Source organism: Oncorhynchus masou, chromosome 24 (genome assembly GCF_036934945.1).
Source record: "Oncorhynchus masou masou isolate Uvic2021 chromosome 24, UVic_Omas_1.1, whole genome shotgun sequence".
In the NCBI taxonomy this organism is placed as follows: Eukaryota; Metazoa; Chordata; class Actinopteri; order Salmoniformes; family Salmonidae; genus Oncorhynchus; species Oncorhynchus masou.
Genome location: NC_088235.1, coordinates 38,786,643 through 38,805,953, shown reverse-complemented (window position 1 = coordinate 38,805,953; position 19,311 = coordinate 38,786,643). Strand labels below are relative to the sequence as shown.

At 40.1% G+C, this 19,311-nt stretch overlaps 1 protein-coding gene across 2 annotated transcripts in view; it reads left to right on the top strand.

The window, feature by feature from the left end:
* dst (dystonin) overlaps positions 1-19,311 on the top strand; it is a 182,712-nt gene that overhangs the window by 36,112 nt on the left and 127,289 nt on the right. For both annotated transcript variants that reach the window (XM_064933862.1, XM_064933863.1), the window contains exons 3-6: positions 5,639-5,700; positions 8,510-8,599; positions 13,123-13,200; positions 14,584-14,676. In XM_064933862.1, the coding sequence (XP_064789934.1) occupies positions 5,639-5,700; positions 8,510-8,599; positions 13,123-13,200; positions 14,584-14,676 (323 nt within the window). The remainder of the gene's footprint in view (positions 1-5,638; positions 5,701-8,509; positions 8,600-13,122; positions 13,201-14,583; positions 14,677-19,311) is intronic.

Below are 19,311 nucleotides of genomic sequence, written 5' to 3'. Positions count from 1 at the left end.
CTGCCAGAGGACCGGACAACATGGCCTCCGATTTGACACACTGAACTCTGTCTGCAAAATAGTTGGTGAACCAGGCAAGGCAGTCATTAGAAAAACCGAGGCTACTGAGTCTGCCGATAAGAATATGGTGACTTGACAGTAGCTGTTTAGCAATGATCAACAACCAACTTGACAGAGCTAGAAGAGTTTAAAAAAGAATAATGGGCAAATATTGTACAATCTTAGAGACTTACCCAAAAAGACTAATCTCCGCCAAATGTGATTCTAACACGTATTGATTCAGGGGGTTGAATACTTATCAAATCAAGATATATTAGTGTTTTATTTTTCATGAATCTAAAAAATATATATATGTAATTTTGACATGACAAAGTATCTTGTGTAGATTGTTGGGGGAAAAAAGACAATCCATTTTAATCCCAATTGTACATTTTTTGGGGTGAAAAGTTAAACGGGTGTGAATACTTTCTGAAGGCGCTTTATGTGATCACATTAAAACATCTATAAATCAATTAAATAATTATATATGGCCGATGACGTGTAGTTTTACAATGTTATTCAACATGTTCCCCTATGGCATTTTGCAATCTCACATGATGTTCCAATGTTTAACCGGTTAAAAAGTTATTTTCAAAGGTATTCCTCTCCTTTGGTTTTAGATTCCAAAGGGTAACCTTCCAAGTGGAACCTGGCAACAGTAAAAGTGAAAGTGAAATAGATTAATGAAGTCAGAGGTCAAGAGCTGTTAGGTAACACATTTAACATGCTTCCATGGCCCTGGGTGGACTGTTGCACTTCCACATATCAACAGTTAGCATAACCTTAAGTTGTTAATGAGAAACCAAGAGAGGGCCTGGATTCCACACACTGTTCGTCTAGCAGTGACCAGATCCTTGTTTTGTTGATGATCCAGACCATGTGTGCTAATGGGGAGTATATTTACGTTTGCCTGTCCTGCAGTGTGTGCATTTGTGTTTAACTCGCAGATTACCGGCTGGATCAACTTCAATGTCGTGGAGAAGGGCTCAAGTAAGGGTCATTAGTTTTGCCAGGCAATGGAGAATATATGATGTGGAATTGCCAGGGCTCACTTGTCAATTTCAATGGGACTTTCCTGGTTGAATAAAATGTTAAATAAAAGTCCATGTCCAACACCACAAGGTTTATTGGATATAAACGTTATAATAATGTGTTGGTGAGTGCGAGTGATGACTATGTGCCAGTAGGTTGTGATAAGGTACTGCAGTCATCAGCTGATGGTCATAATGTTTAATCTGACATCATGTTATTTGTTACAGTAGGAAGCTTGGCAGGTCTGAGTAGATCAGATTGGACTGGAACTATTCTCCCTGACTTTAATGGAGTGTTTAGCTGCTAAACCAGCACTGGTATTTATGAGCTCTAGTCCTGACCTATACTACCAATTAGGTGTAATAATGTGGTCGTAAAAGCAGCCTCTGATTACTCTGTATATTATATACCTCATCACACACAGTAATATTGGGTTTTTATGAAGTGATTCTTCACTATTTTAGAAGATTTAAGAAAGATTTATAATATTTCAAAGTGAAATAAGTGTAGGCCCATGTTCTCTCAACCTGTCCCTCAAGAGGGCACCATTCTCTAAAGATTACCCCTCTTACACACATCCCACAAACTCAGCGGTACTGTATCCAACCAGCTACTACTGAATTTATTTCAAACTTAAACTGTCATCCTTAGTTGCACCATAATAATGAGCCTTGGTGGTCAATGATACAGCAAGTTCATCCTGTCTCTGGGCCTTGGGCAGGGAAGGGTGTTGCCTTGGACACTCCCTGAAGACCCCATTTGTATTAATGAGTCTCTGGCTATACTCATGTATTATGTAGTAAGCAGCCTCAGGCCACTAGGATCACACATTGTAACGTCCTGAAGGCCGAGCTCAGCTCAGCTCTACCCAGTCGCAGTTGTGATTTCCTTAACGGTTATGGAGATAGAGAGCGAGGGAAAAGGAGATATATGTTCAGGGATAGCGGGAGAGAGAAGAAGTGATATAGCAGCAGGTGTCTGGTACACTACTATGGCAGTGGTGGATTTAAAACACTGTACTTTTTTATTAACAAGGGTATAGGTAGGATGGATATTTTTTCCTCTCTCAGGTGCAGTTCTGTTCCCTAACATTTGGCGCAATCCCTAGTCCCAGACTCCCAGCCCAATAGTGAATTCTCTGCAGCTTTACACATACACTATTTATATATTAACCAAATGAAAAAGGCAGCTAATAACCACTGACAGTGACAGCACATTTGAGACACATCTGGATTAAGGATAGGCCTAAATGACCAATCACCCATCAGTATACTGCCTCAAAACTGACCAATGTATGACCTCATGTTATTGCCTGTTTTTTGCATGGTAATTGTAGGGGAATATTTTATGTTGTATAGCACTAGGTAAAGTGTGTTTGTCTTAATTTCAGTTGGTGTTGTAGTTATTGCCCAACGAGCGCAATTGCGTGTGCTCGGTGTGTTAGATGTTTTTGATGAACCAGGGATTGACATTGTTGTGGGTGATGCACTGTAGGATGTGAAAAATGTGTAGTTCAAATAAAGCACATACAGTAAAAATGCAGACGGATATTTTTGGATCCAGAATTCATTAAAATATGTTTGTCTTTGAAATTCAAGGACATCAGCCTCACAAACGTGCCACATCTGACATAGAACATACAGTCTGATCTTTTTATAACTGTCACAGTATGGGCTCACTCCTCTGGGATGTACCACTTATTGCAGAGAAAATTAGATTTGTCAAGGATCTGACAAATTATACTGATTGTCTTGTTAATTTACTGACCTCAGAGTAAGACGGAAAATAGTTAATAACCCATGATGTTCTCTTCAGTAAAGAGCTAATATTATGACAACATGACTAATTGCTATTGGTTGATTGTTTTGATGAATGCAGTTTCTGTCCAGATTTTGTACGTTTTGCGAGGGGGGGAAAGTGTTTGTATTTTTTTAAATGGAGTCTGTTGGTTGTTGGACGTCATTGCATATTATTGCACAAGATTAATCAAGTTGTTGGTCACATTGCTAGTTAACTTCTCTCTGCCTAAAGACACTACATAAACTTTAATTGCCTTAGTAGTAATCTAATTTATCCATCAGTTAAATACCTATAAGAAATGTAATTGTTAGATCTATTCCTATGTTCTGCTCAACATTCAATTAGACAAACAAGCTTTAACATACTATAGTTGAATACAGGCTACTGCAATAGTATTCTCCAAACTGATGCCCCCTCCTGTTTCAGATTTAAAGTGTCATTCTAAAAAAATAGATTTTAATCAGAAAAATACCATTTCTCCTTTTCTTAAGGAGACTTATTAGTCCCTTAATGGCATTGAGCCGCATTGTGCTGTGACCTTAAGTAAACATTAAACATGTAAGAAAACCTCTGAGTTGCTGTGGAAAATCTGACAGAACTCATTTCGGATGCTTGACGAGAAGGGGAGTAGCGGCAGGCTGTGCTAGAGGTAGGCAGGCAGGGAGGAGGAGTCTGTTGCTGCTCCTTCAGTAACGTCGGTATCTCACACACACATGCCGTCCCTCTGCCGGGACCATGATGCACTCTCTCCAGAGCCCCCGGGAGCTAACTATGGCTAGGGAGATGTGGCACCTGCTGGGGCGTGACGGGGAATTCAGCGCTCACCTGGTGACGTTGATGTGCTGCATGGGTCAGTATCTCTTCCTGCTTGGCTTTACTCCATTCCCCATCCAGAATCCAAGGATTGGGAACTTCAGTTTCTGACTGAGCGTGGAAGTTTGCCGCTAGTTTCTCATTTAGAGGGGGACTTTAAACCTCCCAAGGTAAATTCTGTTGTGTTATGCTGTGTTGTAAAAGGAGGAGGTTATCTGTGTTATTTGTATTTTGGTTCCAAAGTCAAAGAAGATGCAGATTGCATGATTTACTGGGCTTGTGATTGGTATCAATGTCTTCCTCTGAGGGCTTATATCAGCTGGACCTTTAGGCAGAAATATAAAGTAGGACAGACAGGTATCTGGCCTGAATCCTGAATCCCACTTGGCAGCTTTCTCTCTTAATCTTCCTGTGTGAGACAGGTAATGCAGAGAGAATTAAGGAGGGTCTCTCCCCCCAAGCTGTGTGTCTCAGGACCATTAGCCTACCGCCATGTGCAGTGTTGTACAGTAATGGATTTTGTTTGGCTAATGATACAGAAATATAGTATAGGGATTTTGTCTGTGTTAGATTCTCTGAGCAAATGTTTTTGTCTGTGTAGCATACCTGGCGAAAGTTTGCTTTGACAGCTCACAATTGAGCCTTTATGTTTCCATTTCTATCCCAGAGAGTCTCAGGTCTCTGAGAGCCTGCATGTGGAAGCGGCCAGTCTGGTTGTCATGGATACAGGAAACACAAAATAATGTGGTAGACCGTGTACAATACTGAACCATGAGTAATGGAAGCTATGCCTCATGCATTGAAGTTCATTCTTTTTCATTACGCTTCCAAAAATATCAATCTCTCTGGAGACTACTGTATTCACTAGAAATGAACCCACATGTGTAAGAGTATTAGGATAGTCTTGTATCTAATCATTATATATGCAGTAGTTCAGAAAGAAAATGTGTACATGTAACCATGCATAGTCTTTGGCGTTAGGGCTCGGCTCCTTCATGGTAGCTCAATGCCAGAGCGAAGCATCATATGAAGATGATAATATAAGTTCGGGCAGTGAGCACGATATTAGGGCTGTCCCCGAATAAAACAAATGTTGGTCGACCGAGAGTCGTCTGTTCTTTCTTTTTGTATTTTTCCATATGTAGACACACCCTATGTTTGAATAAAATCAACTATATGTCGACTACTGAGGATGTCTGCCTCTTTAAGCACTGTGATAAAAAATTGCTCCACCAAAAAAATATTGGTCGACCAACAGCCTATCGACCAAACATTCAATCAGTCGACTCAATGGAGTCAGTCCTACATGATATATGCTATATCAAATCCCCTAAAGAAAGAAACACAAAACCCACAGGTGGAGGCCAGGGTGGTGGTGGGATTTAAGAAACAGCAAGCATAGCGAGTAACAGCTAGATACAGCAGCACGGCAGCAAGAGACACCAGCGCATGTGTGTGCGTGACATCCAGCTCCGAGGAAGCATGTGTAGAACTGGTCAACTTAAATAGACCGCATGTAAGTAGAGTGCAAATCCAAGTTCTGGACTATATGGGCCAACACCACAGCCACTGCATCTGATCCCAGAAAGCAGTCATTATGCGACTTCAGGTGAAAGCGCCTTCGCTTCACCTTTACTGACATTTTGAGGTTGGCAATCCGCTGATGCCACCACACTCAGATTCCCTTCTGAACGGACTACGCCGAGTGAACCATATACAGTACATTGATAAGAGGAATGAACGGCTGGCTCATTGTAGTAGTAAATCACAATTCCACGTGTCATGCAAATTACCATCCCCTGTGTGTGTGTGTGTGTGTGTGTGTGTGTGTGTGTGTGTGTGTGTGTGTGTGTTTTGTGTGTGTGTCTGCATGTGTGTGTCTTAAAGTTACACCATGCTTACTGTATGTATGTAAAGTACTTTGCTAATTGTCTTTTTTGTGTATTTTTCTCAGATGAAAGAGACAGAGTGCAGAAAAAGACTTTTACAAAATGGATAAACCAACATCTCCTGAAGGTAAGAATTGATTGTCCGCAGAGCTTCTTTTAGACACATGCTGTACCATTCATTTTATTTCCCAATTCATTGTTCCTTTTTTTGGATTGGGGAGACTTTTGGCCTTCCAGTTCAATGATCTACATAGATAGTTAGGCCTACAGTATGTTTTAATATTGTTGACTCACAGTTACGGTGGTAGCTACTAGCTACGGTCAAGTCTAGGGATGCACATTAATCATGAACATCTCTTGATTTTTCCATGTCACTAAGACTCTTGGTAATTATGAATCTGGTCCCATGGGTAGATCATTTCTCACATACCTCAATGGCTAATTAGTGTATTGTACCTCCACCTCTCTGTCGTCACCTTTAGGCCGTTCTGTGTTGAAATGGTTACTGTTTTTACAACATACAGATGCAGGAGAGATGGTATAATGGTCATGATAATGGAAAGACAGTATGGCTGGGAATTGCCAGGGACCTCAAGAGAGGATATTATTGCTGTACTTAGGTGCCAATACAATATGCATTGCGATTCTTACGATTCTATATGTATTGCAATTCGATATTGCAATGTGATGCTCCAAACGTATGACTCACTAAATGTCTGCTGCTGAGAGACAAGAGGGATCATCAGAAAACAAGTTTTGATCAGTCAAGGAAATAAAATAGCTTAAAACATTTTCGCTCACTATTTAAAAAGAAGCTATAAAATGAAAAATACTTGAGTTTTGGCGCAGGTACAGCTGACTCGCGCTAGCTAACGCTACCTATAGTAGCATAAAGAATCACTAAAAGACGGGCTGTTTCATGTGTTAGTCCTGTCAGTTTCCATGAAGATTAACTAAACTGTGTCGTTACCTGATGAGGTGAATAACCCATTAAAGAGTGATCAGCAAAGCATCACAGCCTTTCATCCTGGGCTACATAAATGATGATAGATGTTTAGCAGAGGTGCCAATGGGAGATGGCATTTGCTAGCTTGCCAGAGTTTGTACTAACTGCATATCTTCTTCCACCCATCCCATGATGCGGTATACATGTACCCAGTCATTTTCATTGACTCCGAAATCATCTAAATTGCTTTGGTTCATCTGCCATGGAATTAGGTATCCCCTTGGCAGAGTAACTGATTAAATTATTCATTTCCCACTTTCCCATATTGTAAAACAGTATATGAGCAAGCATAAACTATATCAAGACAAGGTGTTTATTATGCAAATCCATGCCAGTTTATTGTGTAATGTGCTTAGGGAGCGAGTTATAATCCTGTTTTTGTCACCTATTCAAGTGATTTAGCCTGATTTATTTGGTCGAAGGCAAAAGTGTTGTAAACCCCCTAAGCTAACACATGGCACAGCTGTGTGATCCCGTTTGGAGTGACATTTTATGTTGCTGGGGCAGTGGAGCAGGATTATTGGAGTAATGTTGCAGTGATGGCACGAGTTACAAGGCTCAACTGTTTTTATACTACAGATGGAGGTTGAATATTTTGGCTAATAGAGCTCAATTATGTCATATTTCATTATTTTCCCCATCATCTTAGATGTTGTTGCCAGTACTACAAACTGTAATACAATATCTGAATTTGAGAGTGAACTGTACCCATGGAAAGAAAGGCATTTTAACTACTGTACTCTCTAGTGCCAGGGTCAACATGCCTTATCCCCTGTGACATTGTCCGGGGGAGTTTAAAAGTGCTGAGTAATAGCGGGAGGAAATATTTGGCTGACCAACTAGTAACAGGGGATCCAGGGAGCAGGTCTATTTTGGCTCCACAGCTGTGCCTGTTTGCTGTGGTTATATGGGAGAGAGGAGAGGGGCCTGCCACGTGGCCTGGGTAAAAGCAGGCCACCGGGCAACTGGGGGATTACACAGGCCTGGTGGTATTCAGGACAGGAAGAAGGGGAGATGGGCCTACTGGGAGGAGAAATCCTGGGACTGGAGTTGTTAAGTGTGGGGTCAGGATGAGTTATTTGAGGGCCATGGATATGTGTCAAAGCCATGTGCTCCCTCTGTAATACAGAGGTAGGTCACTAGTAGGTAGGGAACCTGATAGGAATTATGCTAATAAGGCCTTTTCATTTGTATTTATTAAGGATCCCCATTAGCGGCTACTCTTTCTGGGCTTCAGCAACATTAAGGCAGTCATAAAAAATATTACATGACATTACATTTCACAACACTTTTCACAGCACATTAAGTGTGTGCGCTCAGGCCACTACTCTACTACCACATATCTACAATACAAAATCCATGTGTACATGTGTGTAGAGTGCGTGTTTTAGCATGTGAGTGTTTGTGCCATAACAGATCTCATCCCTGGTACCTTACAGACACCAATTGAGTCTATGAAATGCAGGCTCAGTCAGACCGAAGACATCTCACTCACATACACCACTAATCATGTGGCTGTTGGTTTCCATCACTTAATCAGTTGCCAGCACAAGCTTTAGAGGCTCCTCTCAGTTCACACAGACACAAATGAGAGAGTTCTAAGAACTCTATTCTATTGCATAAAACAACCTTTCGATGCATAAACAGTATTAAACATAATCTTGTAATTTTTCTATCACAGATTCTAATCACACCTGGGTCAAATACATTGTGTCAAGTACTGGAGCTGCACTTGATTTAGTTTTCCCACTTCAATGCAATAGGCTCAAAAGTGCAAACTCCAAGCTAAATTGACATACTATTTTACAGAAGACTGATTTCAATATTCCAATACATATGCACCCTCATCATGTTTAATACTGCCCTCCCCAGTGCCTTAATTATTTCAACAGGAAGAGATAGTGCCTTAATTCCTTTCCTCTGGCCTTAGGTACGGAAGCATGTAAATGACCTGTATGAAGACCTACGGGATGGACATAACCTGATCTCACTGCTGGAGGTCCTGTCTGGCCAGTCATTGGTGAGTAGCGTGTTGTCATGGTAATGTAGCTCTAGCCTGTTATCACCCCTCATGTATATCTTATGAGTCAGAGAATATGTCTGAAATCAAACCTTATTCCAAAGGATACTTTTGACCAGAGCTCATATATTGTAGGGAATAGGGTGCCAATTTTCAAGACGTTTCCTTTTTGGAAATGTGCTTGTATTCTTGAAAGGAAGGTTTGAACAGAGAGTGACATTATAAGTGATGATTTGCCTGGCTTCTAAACCCCTAGATAACACAATTAATTCCATTGTTTGATTCTGATTAAAGTAAAGGGAGTTTTCATATATGATTTCTGTTCCCCGGTGCAGTATCACGTTGCATGAGAATTCCAGGAATGTACCATTTTCTTCACACAAGAAATGTAAATAAGAGTTCAGGGTCCACTTTTTCAGACACATACACTCAGAAGAAAAGGGATGCTGAAGGGGTTCTTCATCTGTCCCCATAGGAGAACACTTTTTGGATCTAGTTTTGATTTACATTTCGTTGAGAGGTCAACTATCGTGAAATTAATCAAACATTTTAAGATGTCATTGGATTTAGGTTAAAAGTTGGGTTAAAAAAAATACATAATTCCCTTACGTTGTTGACCTTTTGAAAATCCATTCAGTTTTAGTCATCAGATTATATTTTTGTTGTTGAAATGATGTAGAAATAACGTTGATGCAACCAGTTTTTGCCCAGTGGGATGGAACCCAAAAGGGTTCTAACTGGAATCAAAAAGTGTTCTTTAAAGAGTTTTCCTATGGGGACAGCCAAAAACCCTTTTATGTTCTAGATAGCACCTTTTTTTTCTATGAATGTATTATATCACTTTGTTTATCAATCGGGTCCTAGATCCTGAAGCAACCTCTTGAGCAAGAACCAGCATTTACTTTGTTTTTATATAGACTTAAAGCCCACATATGCAGTATATCCTACAGCTATAGGGTCGATCAGATGCATGAATCAGACAATCAGATATGTGAAAACGCACCAAGCCATTCATGCTTCAAGGCTTGGGAGAAACTAACTGCATTACAATGCTTGTTTTCAATGTTTGTAACGTCATTGCACTCCAAAAAAAAACACGACTTGAAAGAAATGATGGCTGGATTGGAGACGTAGGAATTTTGATTAAGGCTGTTTGTTATCACTCAAATGTCATACTCTAATGTCATACTCAAATGTCATACTCAAATGTCATCACATTAGAGAATATGAAAATGAATCATGATCATAGCTGTCTTTTGATGTCAGTTGTTTGGTGGGTTGCAGCAGCATGAGTTCTCTGTAACTCATGTGAGGAGAAATTAGGTTCCCTCTAAAATAGGTGTAGCTAATATTTCTCCTTGAAGTCACCCAGATGTTCTTTTGTTTACATCCTGTTTCCTCTCTACCCTCTTCCTCCTCCATTTCTTCTATTTTGGATTTGTTTTGTTAATTTTACATCCTCCTTTTCATTTGTCCAACTTGTGTCCTTGTCTATTTGTCTCCCCCTTGTGTTTCTTTCTTGCGCTCACATTTACTCGGCCTGGTAAGCCAAGGGAGCGTGATTTCCTCAAGACATTGCGGTTGGTGAGTTCGGCAGAAGCATGTGCGGTTGAGCAGCATGGAGATGAGCAGGTTGATGATAAGGGGGTTGGTGTGGTTCGCCGTCCTCCCCCTTGTAACACAACCAATGCAGCGTGTTCCGTGGACATTAAGGAGAGTGGAACAACAATCCCACCACAGGCTTTTTACTTTAGTGGCCCATAGTGAGCACTATAGCAATCTGTTTATATGGTTAGATCAAGTTGCATTCTCTTTGATTTTATGATATAAGTTTGTGTGCAACACTGTTTAGAATAGGGAGTGGCCCACTGTATGGCTTTCGAATTGCTAGCTGAGAAACTGAAATGGATTACATGATGGAAATGTGCTTGGCTTATGAACAAAAGGCCCAAGATCATGTTCAATTCATAGTTTTTCTCAACAACAAAAAAACATACACTACCCTTTCAAAAGTTTGGGGTCACTTAGAAATATTGTTGTTAAAAGAAAAACACTTTTTTGTCCATTAAAATAACAGCAAATTGATAAGAAATACAGTGTAGACATTGTTAATGTTGTAAATGACTATTGTAGCTGGTGATGGCTGACTTTTAATGAAATATCTATGTGGGCGTACAGAGGCCCATTATCAGCAACCATCACTCCTGTGTTCAAATGGCAAGTTGTGTTAGCTAATCCAAGTTTATAATTTTAAAAGGCTAATTGATCATTAGAAAACCCCTTTTGCAATTATGTTATCACAGCTGAAAACTGTTGTTCTGATTGAAGAAGCAATAAAACTGGCCTTCTTTAGACTAGTTGCCTAGAAGGCCGCCTCTTTACTGTTGACGTTGAGACTGGTGTTTTAAGGTTACTATTTAATCAAGCTGCCAGTTAAGGACTTGTGAGGCATCTGTTTCTCAAACTAGAAACTCTAATGTACTTGTCCTCTTGCTCAGTTGTGCACCGGGGCCTCCCACTCCTCTTTCTGTTCTGGTTAGAGCCAGTTTGCACTGTTCTGTGAAGGGAATAGTACACATGAGATCTTCAGTTTCTTGGCAATTTCTCGCATGGAATAGCCTTCATTTCTCAGAACAAAAATAGACTGACAGGTTTCAGAAAAAAGTTCTCTGTTTCTGGCCATTTAGAGCCTGCAATCGAACCCACAAATGCTGATGTTCCAGATACTCAACTAGTGTAAAGAAGGCCAGTTTTATTGCTTCTTGAATCAGTACAACAGTTTTCAGCTGTGCTATCATACTTGCAAAATTGTTTTCTAATGATCAATTAGCATTTTAAAATGATAAACATGGATTAGCTAACACAACGTGCCGTTGGAACACAGGAGTGATGGTTGCTGATAATGGGCCTCTGGACGCCTATGTAGATTCAAACTCAGCCGTTTCCAGCTACAATAGTCATTTACAACAACATTAACAATGTCTACACTATATTTCTGATCAATTTGATGTTATTTTAATGAACAAAACATGTGCTTTTCTTTCAAATCAAGGACATTTCTAAGTGACCCCAAACTTTTGAATGGTAGTGTATATTGTGCATGCCATAGTAAAGTAAAAGAAAAGCACCATGCACTTCCATCTTTGATTACAAGCGCATGTACAAATCAATCACATTACTGTGTGATTCACAAGATCTCCACCTGGGCCTTTAAGTCCATCCTCAGTAGCTTTGTGCATCATTGAGCCATACAATCAAACTTGAACATCAACATTTATGAACCATTGAACATTTTTCATCAGATAGTGGCTTTCTATTGTATTCAATGTATACCAACAGCAGGCCACTTGACTGGTTGTACCAAGTTAATGAGGTGAGCCATTGAGGAAAAGGCTTTTGTGAGTGTTGTCACTCTGCTATTGAAGTGAAAGGGATTCCTCCGCCTCTTCTCATGACCATCCAGGAGAGTAATTACTGAATCAAGAGCGCTGTACTGCAGTTCATCCCTGGGTCGTATTCTGCCGCTGTGGATCGGCAGGGGACTGGCTGGCTTGTGACGCAGTTTCCATCTCATTATCTCACGCTGTGTCCCTCCATTGTGCTCCTGTGTCCGTCACAGGAGTTTGTCTCTCTGCTCACATCATGACACTTAGTCCTCACAGCTATATGAATCCTAGATGCTTTTTGGAACTGGGAAAGGTTTTTATTGTTTGTGTTATTAGTCCTCATTGGAATTAGTTTATCGCTCATTTCCGGTAAACTCCTGCCCAATTCAGCACTAATTCTATCAGATTATGTGTTCTGTCAGTTCACAGTCTGAGAGTACATAGATACATGTATTTTCTATCGCATAAATGCAGTGTACCAGTTGCGTAATTTCAGATAAAGCTAGGGTATGGTAAAGGAATACAAATGCTAAAGCATTTGATGAAAAGTCCTCTCAAATGAATTTTGATCAAATTGAAGCTCATTTACTGCATTTCTACACTCTAGTTTATTTTAATATCAAGTCAAGCAGCAGTAACCTAGCCAAAGCCATCTACTACAGCCATCTTTACCTCTGCACAGTTTTGAGAAAAAATTGCACTGTTCCCTACAGCTGCATAGATGCGCTCTCCATAAAGCTAGCTAGCCATACAAACAGCCTTTCCTCCCGCTCCCAGGCATCCACACAGTCCTAAAGTCTGCTCACTGATACCACTAAACTGCATTTGCCTTTTAATCAGGGTTGGAATTATTTCCGTAACCTATTTTAAATGGTTTGTATAGATCTAGGGTATGGCGACTGGTGTGTAGTAATAGCAGCGTTTTGTAGACCACCTTAGCTCCGGATTTGTTTGTTCCCTCCCTTTTGGTTTTTCTCTCTTTCCCTCAGCAGATGAGTGGGTAAGACCCTGGCAGTGGCATGTCCTGTGTCCTCATACTACTAATGGTGTGGTGAGTCCCTGGTCCTTGGAAAGGGAGAGACCACATGGCAGTCACTAACTTGTCCCCCTCTTCCTGTTCCTCCTGTATGCCTACAGCCTCGGGAGAAAGGGAGGATGCGGTTCCACAGACTCCAGAATGTACAGATAGCACTGGACTACTTAAAGAGGCGGCAGGTAAGGACCAATCACATTTGCCGAAATGCTAGAACATATGTGTAGAGGAATTTCTGAAAAGCACACTGAATGCACACTGAATGCCCACATCAAAACAGAAACCCTGCTCATGCCATGACAGGGATAACCAATATCATTACCTCATAAAGGGTTCAATACCTCCCTCATCATGACTCACAATAGAGGACATGCTGAATCCCTCTCCCAAGGGTGGTTCCATCTCTGATTGCCCCTCCCCCACATCCACCACAGTCAGGAAGTGATAGAGATGGAGAACAGTGCTCACTGCCCAGCTGCAGCCTGCCAGACATGACGTCAGTGAAAGCAACCCAAGGCCTGAGACAAAGGATTCATAGATCATTAAATTATGCCATTGTTTTAATGACATACCAGGCCCATTCACACCTCATTCATATTCATAAACAGACAAATTAAAGATTCACATGCTTTTTATTCTATCCTAATGTTGATTTAAGGCTGTACTGTATCATAATAAGGGTAGCGGTAGCATCAATGTTGCAATAAACTGTGGGAAGGATAGATAAGATATTGTATTATTACAAATAGCTATGCCCAGACTTGAATTTAGAGGGTGAAAGAAAATTGCCTCTGCTTTTGGTTTCGCTGCTTGCTCTCTCATAATGAAATAAAATTGCATTTATTTGCACATGACAGGGATTGTCATGCATATCAATGGAAGGCCATGATATAAACATCATGGCAAATTATTTTCAATCAAATTAGGTAGAGTACCAAGCATGCCAATTTTAGCCATTGGACCACAACAAAGTATTTGCATTTGAAATGATGGATATTTGTTTGGAACAATATCAAACTGCATTAATTTATTAGAATGAGGACATGATATTTCAGCACATGACATTTCAACACATGACTATAAGCTACCACACTATAGTGCCACCTTGTGGTATAGAGGTGTGGACTCAAGGCCACATAATAATAGTAAACTGATTTACTAGCACAACTTCATTACCAGCATCTGTTTTGGGGATTTCCACTTGTTCTAAAAAGAGGATAGACATTACTCTCAGAATATGTATGCATTTTTATGCATCATTTTAAAGGGGCTTTATAAATTATCTGTTACGGTGAGTATGACACTAATACCGATGAGCAAATTCAAATTCTCACTAATGTGTATGTACCCTGTTTATTACAAGTTTAAAGACATATTAATAGGTTTTGGATATAGAGACATCTACAGATGTTCTTCAGGGATGTTAACCTACACTACTAAGAATAAAGGTGCTTTGCGGATCAATAGAAAACATTTCTTAAGCTGTTTAAGTTGATGTAAATTTGGAATGCATCACTTCTGTGTATCATGCTTATTAGCCAACTGTTTACAACTCCTTTCTTCAGGTCAAGCTCGTCAACATCAGAAATGATGACATCACAGACGGGAATCCCAAATTGACGCTGGGATTGATTTGGACCATAATTCTGCACTTTCAGGTAAGAGTTCATCTCAAATCACACATTTTGTTCATACTGTGTTTTTCATTTTCCGTCTGTGTGAATCAGTGTGCTTTCTCCATTGCTGTATTTTTTTCTTAGCAAAGGATAATCAGTGTGCATATGCTAGTGTTATTAGTGTTAATTTGGTTGAGGATTAGGATGATCATATCCAGCTATATTATGTCACGCATGGAGCTGAGAGATGTCTCTTGTTTTGACCAAATTAAGATATCTGTATTTAAAAGGTTCTGGATTGAGGTATTATGTTTCTCTTCCATTTGACAGAAAATGCTAGTATATTGAAGACAGTGTGATTGAAAAGCTAACGTGTTGCTTAAACTCGCTACGGTTCTGTATGTTTTAGGATTTGCTTGTATAAGACTGACATTTGGTTCTGTTTGAACCATCTAAACCAGTGGTCACCAACCGGTGGATCGTGATCTTCAAGGCATTCCTAGTCAATCCCCAAACATTTCTGTTGAAAAGCCAACGATAAAGGCTTGTGCTGCTTTTTGTATTTTTTTTGTGTTGCTCTGTTGGCTGTAGGTGCACTTGATTCAGAAGCCCTGCTCACCGGAAAGGCAAAGTGTTCCAGTTTTGAACCATTTTGTTTGTCTGAAAAGACAAACCCCGCCTACCTGGCAGACTGGGTGATCTGTGGCTAAATCGAGTTTGCCTACTGCGCTAGGCAATCGCATTGCTCAAATCACTGTGCCTACAGCTTCCACGAACCCGACCACAGCAAAGTTTGATACGAGCCTGCGTGAGGTTTCAGAACTTTTAAATCTATGACCAGAGAGAGACTGTCAAAGAATACAGCAAAGAGCTGATGTTTTTATGAGTGAGTTCATGTTAAACATTTTATTCAGCACTGTCAACACTGTTTTTATTCAACACAAAACACACTTTTCCGTACTTTCACTCACACAGCTGTTTATTTTAATATTGAGGAATATTTCACTTTCTGTGCTCATAGGAACAACATGAACTTGTGCATGAGGCAGATGCAGTGTGACTCGAGTTTCGAGTTTCAGGTGGAATACAGTGTCCCCGCTCTGGTAGGGCTGTTACGGTGACCATATTACTGTCACACTTAGTGAGAGCTCATGAGCTTATATAAGAAACAATGCTTATTTTCCCCAACTTTTTTGGATCATAGTCGCACACCTCATGTAGCCTAGCCCATAGGCCTATATGTTTTAATAAGGTTAGTATTACACCTCATGTAGCCTAGCCCATAGGCCTATATGTTTTAATAAGGTTAGTATTACACCTCATGTAGCCTAGCCCATAGGCCTATATGTTTTAATAAGGTTAGTATCACACCTCATGTAGCCTAGCCCATAGGCCTATATGTTTTAATAAGGTTAGTATTACACCTCATGTAGCCTAGCCCATAGGCCTATATGTTTTAATAAGGTTAGTATTACACCTCATGTAGCCTAGCCCATAGGCCTATATGTTTTAATAAGGTTAGTATCACACCTCATGTAGCCTAGCCCATAGGCCTATATGTTTTGATAAGTTTAGTATCACACCTCATGTAGCCTAGCCCATAGGCCTATATGTTTTAATAAGGTTAGTATCACACCTCATGTAGCCTAGCCAATAGGCCTATATGTTTTAATAAGGTTAGTATCACACCTCATGTAGCCTAGCCAATAGGCCTATATGTTTTAATAAGGTTAGTATCACACCTCATGTAGCCTAGCCCATAGGCCTATATGTTTTGATAAGGTTAGTATCACACCTCATGTAGCCTAGCCCATAGGCCTATATGTTCTGATAAGGTTAGTATCACACCTCATGTAGCCTAGCCAATAGGCCTATATGTTTTAATAAGGTTAGTATCACACCTCATGTAGCCTAGCCCATAGGCCTATATGTTTTGATAAGGTTAGTATCACACCTCATGTAGCCTAGCCCATAGGCCTATATGTTTTGATAAGGTTTAAGGTAAGCACATTAATCTGCTTTACAAGGGGTGTAGAGCCTAACTGGCATACATAAACAGCGTATGAGTTTCAAGTTTGGGGAAGATCATTTTCACCATAAAATGCACCTTTTTATAATAAAAGCATTACATGCATAATTGCATTTGCGGTCACTTTTGATAATGGTGATTTCTGCTAATGGAACATTCGTGCTTATAGCCTACTACCATGTGCGCATCGCTGCGCTTATAATGTGAGGAAATAGCCTAATAGTTTATCAGCATTCTAAGCTACATGTTCTGATCTGTTGCATCAGCCACATTGCGTAAAAAAACGTTGTTTTTTTAATATTTGGGATATATCGCATTACACAACTGTTCCAAACTATGTTTGGAATATTTATTTCTGGCACAAAATAGAATAGGTCAACGTTTGTACTATGGGTGAAAGTAGATTGACATAGGCTAGTGCTTTTTCTGTTTGTTAGGACATCTTGTTCCTAAGTGGCGAGTGGCACAGCGGTCTAAGGCATTGCATCTCAATGCTAGAGGCATCACTACAGACACCCTGGTTCGAATCCAGGCTGTATCACAACCGGCTGTGATTGGGAGTCCCGTAGGTCGGCGCACAATTGGGCCAACGTCATCTGGGTTTGGCCAGTGTAGGCCGTCATTGCAAATAAGAATTTGTTCTTAACTGACTATTTAGTTAAATTAAATAAATAAATAATCTTCAGTATACACCTAGGAATTGGATAAGGACACGCGCAGTTGCATCTCCGATGTGTCTGTCTTCACTTGTGGCCTGTGAGAAAGACCCGGTCAGGTGATGGAGAGCCATGTGAGTAAGATGTGATGCTCAGAACTCAGGGAGAAGGGCACAACGGTCACTGGCCTCAAATTACATGGATTTGTTTAGGGTGCATTACGGCCACACAAAGGAGATGCCACCGTGAAATTCTAGGCAATGCAAATTGTGAATGAGTGACTGATGTAGTGTGTACAGCCTGCACAAAAAACTAAGCAGAGCTCATCCCTTTGAAGCGACTTTTTTCAAATCGTCATTAGTCGCATCATGCAGCCTTACAATGTATTAAAAATCTAAACATATAGCCCAATGTTTGTAGAACAACTAAACTTACATTAACTCTAAATTAAGCATATGCTGTAGGAATACCTATTTCTTTGTTAGCCGCTCAACACAGAATAGCCGTATGTGCGCACTCCCTCAAATCATTTGGAGAAAATATCCTTTCTATTTTGATCAGCTTCTTTCAATTGTATTCTTCACACTATAAAATAATGCCACAGAATTCTAAGCAAATCTTGTCTTCTAAATTAACTAGTGTAGCCCACAGCCATTTGGCATAGCCAGATCAGGACCTAACATAAGGACAACTCATGGTATGCTATTCTGTTCTTCTGAAATAGACTACATTTTCTTCATATCATGCTTCTTTAGACCTGTCAAAATAAGAAAATGGATTTATTGTGAAGGTGTAGGCTATATTACATGGATTTATTATACATTTTAAAATGTAGATGTTCCAAAGGTCTGCATCAGTGGCTTGTGTGGAAGCCAGGAGATACTAAATGTTTTTAGGTTAATTAACAGTTAATTTCCGTGAGACCGACAGTTATTTGCTTGACAATTACCAGCTGACAAACCTTTGTGACCGTCACAGCCCTACTCTCTGGTCAGTCTCACTAGAGGAAAGGAAGGAGAGAGCAGTAACCCCGAGAGGTGGACCCTCTGCTGCTCTCACCCCCCTCTGTTGAGACTAATGCTGTGTTAATAAAAACTGGGAACTCGGAAATCTCAGACTTCCAACTTCAGTGCGTTCAAGCCAACGAAACTATGAAAAAAAAAAGATCTGACTGGGAAAAATTGTTTTGAACGTAATCCAACTCAGAATTCCAAGTTGGAAATTTGGGCATCTTTCTAGATCTTCGACTTTCTGACCTGAAGATCACTGATGTCATAATTTTACCTTGTTTTCTCCCCCTGTTGTCTTGAAAACACCATGACAGATTAGTCCAGTAATATAAAAAAGCTAATTATTTGTAAATTATTTCAATTTATACCCAGCTATGCCTTGTAAGTGCTACACACAAACTGGTTTATTTTTTTGTCAAAGCTCGAGTTTTGAAATATATTTTGGTCTGAGAAGAACAATATTGGTAGGCCAGGTATATAGCCAGTATGCTGTGATAATGTATTAGGCCTTGTCACGTTCGTCGTATGAAGGAGACCAAGGCGCAGGGTGGTATGCGTACATTCTCTTTATTAAATGAATGAACACCGAACAAAATAACAAACGAAACGCTATACAATAGAGTGCTGACAGGCAACTACACATAGTCAAGATCCCACACCAGAAAGTGGGAAAAAGGCCTGCCTAAACATGATCTCCAATCAGAGACAATGATAAACAGCTGTCTCTGATTGGGAACCATATCAGGCCAACATAGACATACAAAACCCCTAGACATACAAAAACTCTAGACATTCCAAAAACCTTAGACATACAAAAACCTAGAGTACCCACCCTAGTCACACCCTGACCTAACCAAAATATATAGAAAACAGAGATATCTAAGGTCAGGGCATGACAGGCCTACTGCACAAACCACATTCTTACAGAGCTGCTTTTATTAGGTTAATGTTAACATTTTTAACTTATGTTTAAAAAATCTGA